This window comes from Leptonychotes weddellii, chromosome 1, assembly GCF_054177405.1.
Source record: "Leptonychotes weddellii isolate Sample4059 chromosome 1, ASM5417740v2, whole genome shotgun sequence".
NCBI classification, from domain to species: Eukaryota; Metazoa; Chordata; class Mammalia; order Carnivora; family Phocidae; genus Leptonychotes; species Leptonychotes weddellii.
The window spans coordinates 77,902,646-77,910,916 of record NC_138369.1 but is presented as its reverse complement, the minus strand read 5'-3'; the positions used below and the strand labels follow the sequence as shown (position 1 = coordinate 77,910,916).

Below are 8,271 nucleotides of genomic sequence, written 5' to 3'. Positions count from 1 at the left end.
TGCAGTTGTAAATGGGATCGACTCCTTAATTTCTCTTTCTTCTGTCTTGTTGTTGGTGTATAGGAACGCCACTGCTTTCTGTGCATTGATTTTATATCCTGCCACTTTACTGAATTCCTGTATGAGTTCTAGCAGTTTGGGGGTGGAGTCATGATTTTAAATGGCTACCAAGGATTCTAATCACATGGGTGTGCCATGCTGTACTTAATCAGTGTCCTGGACGTTCAGGCTATGTCTGAGTCTTCATTATTATTAACTACATAGCAGTGACATCTCCATTTCACGCCAACAGCATCTTAGCTCTTATCGTAGATGCTGTGGGCAGGTGAGCCCAGAGAGGTTAGGTGGCCTGCCCGAGGTCACACAGTGAGTGAGTGGTGGGTCCCGGCCATCTGGCCACAAGGCTGACTGCACCCTGCCCAGCCGCCTCTCCCCAGTGCCAGGAAAGAGAGTGCACAGGTATGGCCTAGGTATGCTGGGGACAGTTGGCTCCTGATACGTTGGTTTGGGTAGGAAAGGGTCAGTGGGGTTTCCCAGGAAGATGCTGCTCTGGGTGGTTTGTGATGGCCCTGAGGAAGGCCAGCTGGTCTCTGCTGCCCACACAGCAGCAAGCTGCCCTGCTGCCCACTCCGCCCCTGCCTGCTGGGGGCAGTGGTGAACTCGAGCCTGGGTATCTGAATTCCAGCAGCCTCGCGGGGAGGCTGTGAGGGTGGGAGCCGGTGAGGTCAAGCAAGCTTGGGCAGGGAGACCACCCAGTTCCTTGTTCCTCGAGGCCTCCACCTGAGGAGGGCAGGAGATACACCTGCCAGTGGCCTTGACCCTGGGGAAGCCTCCTCACCTGGTCCTCTTGTCCCCTTCACAAAGCACTTTTGTACCTTCCTGAAAACCTGTCCTCATCCTTACTTAGCTCCAACCCACTTCCTCTGAGAGACATGACTGGGTTCACTGTTGAGTGTGGGGGGCAGGCAGGGATAGCAGAGCAGGACCTGCCTTAGGCTTGGCATGGGTGTCTCCTCTCTAGCTGGCTATCACTGTCTGGATCGCTGAGCTTTTGCCCCTTTGCCTGGAAGACTTTTCAGTTTTAACCTTTCTGTGTTTTTCTCTAATAGGCCACCATTGGGATTGACTTCTTGTCAAAAACCATGTACTTGGAGGATCGTACGGTGAGTGCCTGACTTTAGAACAGAAGCACAGGGAGGGCTCCTTTGGACTTACCAGCTGGAGCCTTTAGCCGGGCACCACTGAGAGAGCCCCTGCCTACCGCAGAGCCGGCAGGGGCCGCGTCCCAGGCCCGGGGTCCTCCCCCAGCCCCCACCCCACCATGAGGATTACACTGACCCCCCCGGCCCCCCTTGTGACAGGTGCGGCTGCAGCTCTGGGACACAGCCGGCCAGGAGAGGTTCCGCAGCCTGATTCCCAGCTACATCCGGGACTCCACCGTGGCTGTGGTGGTGTACGACATCACAAGTGAGTGTGGGTCCCGGCTGCCAGAGGGAGGGTGGCTCACAGAGGCTCCAGGGCCTGGGTGTGTGTGTGCGCACGCTTACACAGGTGTACACGCACGTGTGTGCACACGCGCATGCTGTGTATGCTTGTCTTCTGACTGCAGGAAGACAGGGCCTTGGCGGTGGGGGGTGAGCTGCCTTCGAACACCAGCATGTTTTCCACCTTCCCCCACCCTCCTGTGACAGGCCTGGGTGTATGGGATTGAGTTGGCCCTGCCCAGAGCAGGGGGCTGTGTGTAGAGGTGAGCACAGGTGAGCTGGTCCTGCTGCCACCCCACCCTGCCATGCCCTCCTTGGCCCTGACGGCCAGAAAGACCCCTATGGAGTGACCTGTGTGTGTTATGGGTCAGGAAGGGAGAAGACACTGGTGTCTGGGCCAGCCGTGACCCAGCAGCCATTGTTTTGTCAGCCGGCAGCCCAGCTCCTCGTAGGCTGTCCTGGGAGGGGAGGCCGAGCAGGTCTGGAGAGCCGTGGGTGGGCTGCGCTTCCCAGCCCGTGTGGCTCTTCTGGCCAGGGCGAGTTCTTGAGAGAACTGCAGAGCCCTGAGGAAGACTCATCGTGGGGGGCGGGGGGAGGGGTTGGTGCAGAGGCTCAGCTGCCCAGGCAGGTGTCGCAGAACACACCTGGTAAGCCCTTGTGCTGTGGTCACAGCTGTGGTGGGAGACAGCCTGGGTGCTGTCCACAGCACCGAAATCACACAGGGAGGCTTCGAGCCCGCTGCCCCTGGCTCTGCCCATCTCCCCTTTCCACGCCTCCCTCTGACCGCGGGCCCCCCCACACCTTGAGTACAGGTGGGAGCTGGGCCCTTCAGCCTGGGTTCATGCAGCCTGACGTGAGCAGGAGGGAGAGCAGGCTGGGGGAAACCGAGGCTTCCTGGGATAGGCTCCCTCTCCTCCCCTCGGGCGTGTGGGCTGCTGAGTGCTGGGCATTGCCCTGCTACCACTCCCCAAGGCCTGTCACATCTTCTGACTGAGGAGAGGGCTGCCCTGAAATGGCCTTACCTCTTGTGCTGTTGTCTCTCCTGGGGCCACCCTGCCCCTCCTCTTACTTGCAGATCCTGAGGGTTCTCCTTGGAAAGTCTGGTCTTGCCCGAGCGCCACCCCCGTCAGTGGGAGACCACTGTGTAGGGCCCTCCTCCCCCAGGGGCTGCCCTGGTCCCCCACCAACACACACACGAGCACACACGTTTCCAAGCTCAGCCAAGTCCAGTGCACCCATTTCTCACACTCTGCTCTGAGCCCCCAAAGTCAGGTCTGATTCTCAGGTGGGCCCCTAAAACCACTAGTCTGTGTAGCAGATCATGACAGTGACCTTCCAGCAGGGTGACCCCCCCAACCCAGGGGGTGGTTCAGCAACATGAGGGTCTCTCCAGGGCCCTGGGGCAGGAGCTCCACAGACACTCATGCTCCCCCTCCCCCACAGCCCCCGCTAGAACTAGGCCCCGACTCACTGGTCTGGGTGTGAGCATGCACAGTCCCCCTCCCTCCTGCTCCTGGTCTCATGCTCCCTCCCACCTTTGCCCTCTACCTGCTCAGGCTGACTCTCACTCTGCTGTCTCCCCACCTTCCACTTCCAGATCTCAACTCCTTCCAGCAGACCTCTAAGTGGATCGACGATGTCAGGACAGAGAGGGGCAGCGATGTTATCATCATGCTGGTGGGCAACAAGACGGACCTGGCCGACAAGAGGTAGGTGTGAGGGTGCGAGGTGCAGCGTGCTGGCAGGCCTGGCCCACCCTCCGCTCCCCTGCAGCTGGGATGCGTAGTGGTGAGTCTGTGCTTCCGACCTGTCCCCATGCATCGGAGGAAGGCCCCCTGGGGACACTGGAGGCTTTGAGAGCACCTGGCAGACCCTTGCCCACAGCGGCTCAGCTCTGCAGCCCCACCTTCCACTGTGTGCAGGGGCGCGCCTCCGCGAGAGGTCTGCATGGAGCTCTGCGCGCCCGGCCCCACACAGCAGTGTGCGGTCTGGGGCCCGGCCGTGGCCACAGCGCCACTGCAGACGGCAGTCCCTCGGGCCCCCGGTGGCTTCTGCTTCTGCTTGGTGTCTCTGCCCCCACGAAATGCCTGTGCCGGGGTGAGGGTTCTGATCGCCAGGTGTGACCATGCAGAATTTCCTCTTTGCTCTGCCGCCAGTGCACAGACGGGGCTGACCCAGGTGCCGCCCGCATCCATTCGTCCACTTCTCTCACGGCACCCAGCCTGGGCAGATAAAGCAACAGGTCTGGACTGCTTCCGCCTGGAGCGTGCTCCGGCCACCTACAGAATTATCTGACTTAGAGCCTGCTTCGTTGGAGTCCTGTCCTTGAAGCAAGGGAAATGGGACTCAAAGCCCGGTTCTGTTGCTAAGTACCTCTCAGTACAACCTGCAGGCAGTCACTTTTAACTGTCCTCCTGTGGAGAAGGGGACTGATGACACCACCTGAGAGGCGCTGTGTGGTTCGAAGTGCTTTCTAGACACAGGCGCACGGGACGGTCCTGTTGACTGTTGGGAAGGTCCACCGCCTGCCGCAGGGCCTGCTCCTGAGCTGGGAGGCACCATGGAAGGGAGATGGGGGAGAAGCTGGTGTCCTGCTGTGGCCCCGTGCCCTTCGTCCTGGACGGGGCCCTGGATCCGAGCCCTGTCCTCAGGGTTGACTCGGGGGCTAGGCCCTCCTAATCTCAGGCTGCTCCCTCCGCCTCTACCGGGGGCTTATTTTCCCATCTCCCCTCACTCACAGGCAGATAACTATCGAGGAGGGGGAGCAGCGCGCCAAAGAACTGAGCGTCATGTTCATCGAGACCAGCGCAAAGACCGGCTACAATGTGAAGCAGGTAGGATGCACCTGGCGCTGATTCTGGCCGGCCTGGCCAAGGGACCATGTGTGGCTTCCAGCCCGGTCAGTCACGGGCTCGGCTCCAACTTGCCCTGAGGGGCCAGTGACCAGGTTGGGGCAAGCAACCAGAGCACCATGAACCCCACCTAATGGGAAACAAGCTAACCCTAGAGCTGGGAAAGCACGAGAGAGGGTAAGAGCACTCACTCTCCGGACATGTCCGGAGCATGTCATCCTTAGCCACCACACAGCAACCAGTCGCGTGGCCCCGTAACATGCTGGGTGTCCAGCCACCAACTTCCTGGTGAGAGAAGCAGCATCTCCCTAGCATCTTACCTCACTTGGGATGGGGGTATGGGAAATTCAATCCGACTAGCATTTGGGGGTTCATGCCTTGCACTTGGCAAGTCCTCAGGGCTGCAGAGGGCCAGGCGGGCTTGGAGAGAGGAGCCCGCCCTGGTGCTGTTGGAGCTTGGAGTGGGCGGAGGGGGGGTGGGGGGGTGGGCAAGAGGCCCAGGAAATCAGGACGATCAGAGAAGCCGTGGAGGAGGTTACGGCTGAGCCTCGCAGCTGGGGGCTTCCCTAGGTCCACGGACCCCCAAGGATGGGAGTCCGCAGGTGAGCGGACTTGGGTCGGAAAGAGCCACCCCTCCATCTTCACGCACCTGTGACGGCCCTGCAGCACCTCCTTCAGCCGTGAATGAAGGCGGCAGGACTCTGTGCTCGTGGTGGCACCTGTGGCTTGATCACAGTACAGACCCCAGCCGTTCTCTTGTCCCCTCGCGGTGTTACAGGTCTCTTGGCCTTTACGTGCGTCACCGCTCCAGTTCGCTGGGGGGTGGGGGGGTGGGGGGACTGTGTGACTTGACCTGCGGCCGGAAGCACAGATGCTGCTGCTAACCAACTGGTGTCTTCAAAGATTTTCGAGCGTATTTCAATTGTGAATGGTTTCCTCCGTACTCCTGCGTCACTGACTTCACACACTTATGAGGAGCCCATAGGCTCAGCAGACGTGCCAGAGAGGTCTCTGGTTCACAAAAGGTTAGGAGCCCCTGCCTTCAAGGAACAGAGAGCTTGAAGGGGTGAGGAGGGAGGGTGTTCCAGACAAAGGGTAACGCCTGAGCAAAGGTGCGGCAGGAGGGGTGCTGTGGCATGGGGAGGGGACTCTGAGTGTGGAGCATGGCTTGGCCGGCGGGGGGGGGTCCCTTCTGCCCTGCCGCCCTGAGCAGTGCCTGGGAGCACTATACAAGCTGCCCGTCAGCTCTTGGCCTGGATACAGTGACGGTTCACCCGACAGGGGCAGTGCCCGTGGCATTGGGGAAGGTGGCAGAGGAGCGGAGACAGAATGAGGGGCCCCATAGCCCCCAGGTCTCAGGGCCTTCCTCCCCAGTTAGAGCGCCCTCAGCGTGGCTCTGCTCACGCCCACGCCCTTCCCAGTGCCGCTCCGGTGTCTCTTAGAGCAGGGGCTACCTGTCCCTGGAGGCACGTAGGAGGCACTGGGTTGCTGCTTTGTGTGGCCCTGATGGCAAGCCCCGCCTCCCGGAAGCAGTGGGCAGCAGTCCATAAGGCAGGTAGCTTCTGCCCTAGTGGTCAGGGGCAGGGAGACACCGATGCCTCCCTTTTCAGAATGCTCTGGAACCCAGGTGTCGGCCTAAGCAGGAATTAAATGTGGTCAGTTCAGACTCTGTGGCTCAGAGGAAGTCTTCATGCAGTGCAGACTCCTGGACTCTAAGCCTGATCATATCTGCTCTCAGAGCCCCACATGTGACCCCAGGAGTTTCCTTCTAACTGGCAGTTTGGCCACTGGCAGAGGCTGTGACCATTTTGACAGACAGACAGGCAGAGCAGGGCTGCCTGGGGCAAGGCCATGAAGGAAAGCTCAGGAGTGACCTGGCCCTCTCCACCCTGGCTCACTTCTTTCTGCCCCACTTCTGAACCCCCTCTGCATCCTGCCCACATCCCATACCCTACCAGGCCCACCAGTGACTTCCCCACTCAGGCCCTCACCACCTTTGGCCCTGTCACCCAGCCTAGGTGCTCCCCACAGAGCTGGGCCCTAGGGTGAGAGCATGAACCAGACGCGCCCTCCTTAGCTCACGCAGTCCCCGAAGTTGGAGTATATGGGGGGGAAAGGGGGTGTTCAGAATCTTCTGGTACCTTATACTTGTGTTTTGTACTTGTCACCTCCTAGGTTCCATGTCTGCCCTGCCTGACATCCCACCTACCCCTGCCCCAGTGCGCATGCACGCACACACCACACAGCTCTCCCTGTGCACTTACACAGACTTACACAGAAACCGCACATGAGCACACACTCTACACACATTCCCCCCCACTTACACAAATTCACACACACACCCCCCCACACACATCCACATTTTCCACACATACACCTCTACACACAACATACACGTCACACTAACACCCACATCCGAACAAACCCACAGCATCACATTCACAGTCCTGTATGCTTTTTCTCTTCGAAATGTCTCCTTCCAATGTGACTGCGCGGCCCTGGCTCCCAGCACCCTGCTGCCTCCGTGCCTGTGGACCCGCAGGCCCCCCGTGAGGAGAGGGTCATTTGTCTCCAGGGCAGGTCAAAAGTTGATTCCCCAGACCTGGTGCCCGCACAGGCAGTGGAACAGGAGCCCGCCTAAGCGCTTGCCTCCCAGGGCCTAGAGCACGCTGTGCACCGGGGCAGGCCCCGTACAGTCGGCATGACCCGTGCTCAGCTCCTGGTGACCCGTGGACAGCCTGCCTAGGTGAGAGGCCTGTCAGGGCCCAGACCTGTGACAGGCCCTAGGGGCAAGGGAGGGAGAAGTTAGGTGCAGCCCCTGCCCTCCAGGGCACAGTTAGCAGGACAAGAGAACAAGGCCCCGGGTCAGGACGAGAAGAGGCAAGAGGGTGGAGACAGAGTGGGGGCAGGAAGGACGGGGCCAGGGGCTCATGCTGCATCTCCCCCTCTCTCCAGCTCTTCCGACGTGTGGCGTCAGCTCTGCCTGGAATGGAGAATGTCCAGGAGAAAAGCAAAGAAGGGAGTATCCTTTTCCTTTGATAAGTGAGTGAAAGATGTGCTGGAGAAGGCAATTTATCCATCGACGTATTCACTTAGTACTTTAGAACAGTGGGCGAGCCCACGCCTGGTCTCCAGCCCATCCTTCCCTGCTGAGGGGTATGGTGTGGGCCCTCCTCTGGACCGGGACAAGGCTGAACTCCAAGGGCTTTAAGACCTCGTCCAGTTCGAACAGTCTTAAGTTTCTATTTCCAAATCGATGGGGGGGGGTACCAGATGGATGTGAATGATCATGTGGGGCGGGGAGTGAGAAATAGTAACTGCCCATGTTCACAGTGAGCATCACTTTGTATTTCAAGGGTACCAGTAGACCCTCCACTGCATGGAAGGCTTCTGTACACCCAGAACACGGTTCAGCCTAGTCTCCATGAGCCCGTTTCCCCAACAGATACCTCCTCCCATGTCCTGCCCGCTCCCTGGGCCCGGCCCTGCACAGCCCCCGAGCGCCCAATGCTCTGTGGGACACGGTCTGCGGCCACTCGCACAGCCCGCCCCAAACCTCAGACCACACCCAAGCTGAAATGGAGGTTCAGAGAGGTAGTCTGATTGGCCCAGTGGGAAGGAAGGCGGTTGTTTGTTTATACTCTGCCATGTTAACAAAAAAATGTGTTCATGTATATATACACAAGAGAAAAATGTTATTTGTGTAGGTGTAGGGAAAATAAAAATAGGGAATGTCAGAGAGAAAGTCATACTGAAAATATATGCCATGGCCAGAGTGGCAAGGAGGGAAAATGGGGTCTTTAGAAGCCTGGCCCTTTATAGTACGTAAAGCCAAAAAGAGTCTCCCCATAGTCCTTAAACAGGGGCCATGAAAACACCTGTAGGACGGCCGCAGCAGGCCCCACGGCAGCGCCCCCTGCACATCCACCCTGTCC

General features: G+C 59.2%; 1 protein-coding gene across 1 annotated transcript in view; it reads left to right on the top strand.

The window, feature by feature from the left end:
* The window catches only part of RAB6B (RAB6B, member RAS oncogene family), a 58,830-nt gene that overhangs the window by 47,782 nt on the left and 2,777 nt on the right, over positions 1 to 8,271 (top strand). The window contains exons 3-7 of the mRNA XM_081826672.1: positions 1,110 to 1,163; positions 1,362 to 1,467; positions 3,082 to 3,193; positions 4,225 to 4,318; positions 7,292 to 7,358. Of these exons, the coding sequence (XP_081682798.1) occupies positions 1,110 to 1,163; positions 1,362 to 1,467; positions 3,082 to 3,193; positions 4,225 to 4,318; positions 7,292 to 7,358 (433 nt within the window). The remainder of the gene's footprint in view (positions 1 to 1,109; positions 1,164 to 1,361; positions 1,468 to 3,081; positions 3,194 to 4,224; positions 4,319 to 7,291; positions 7,359 to 8,271) is intronic.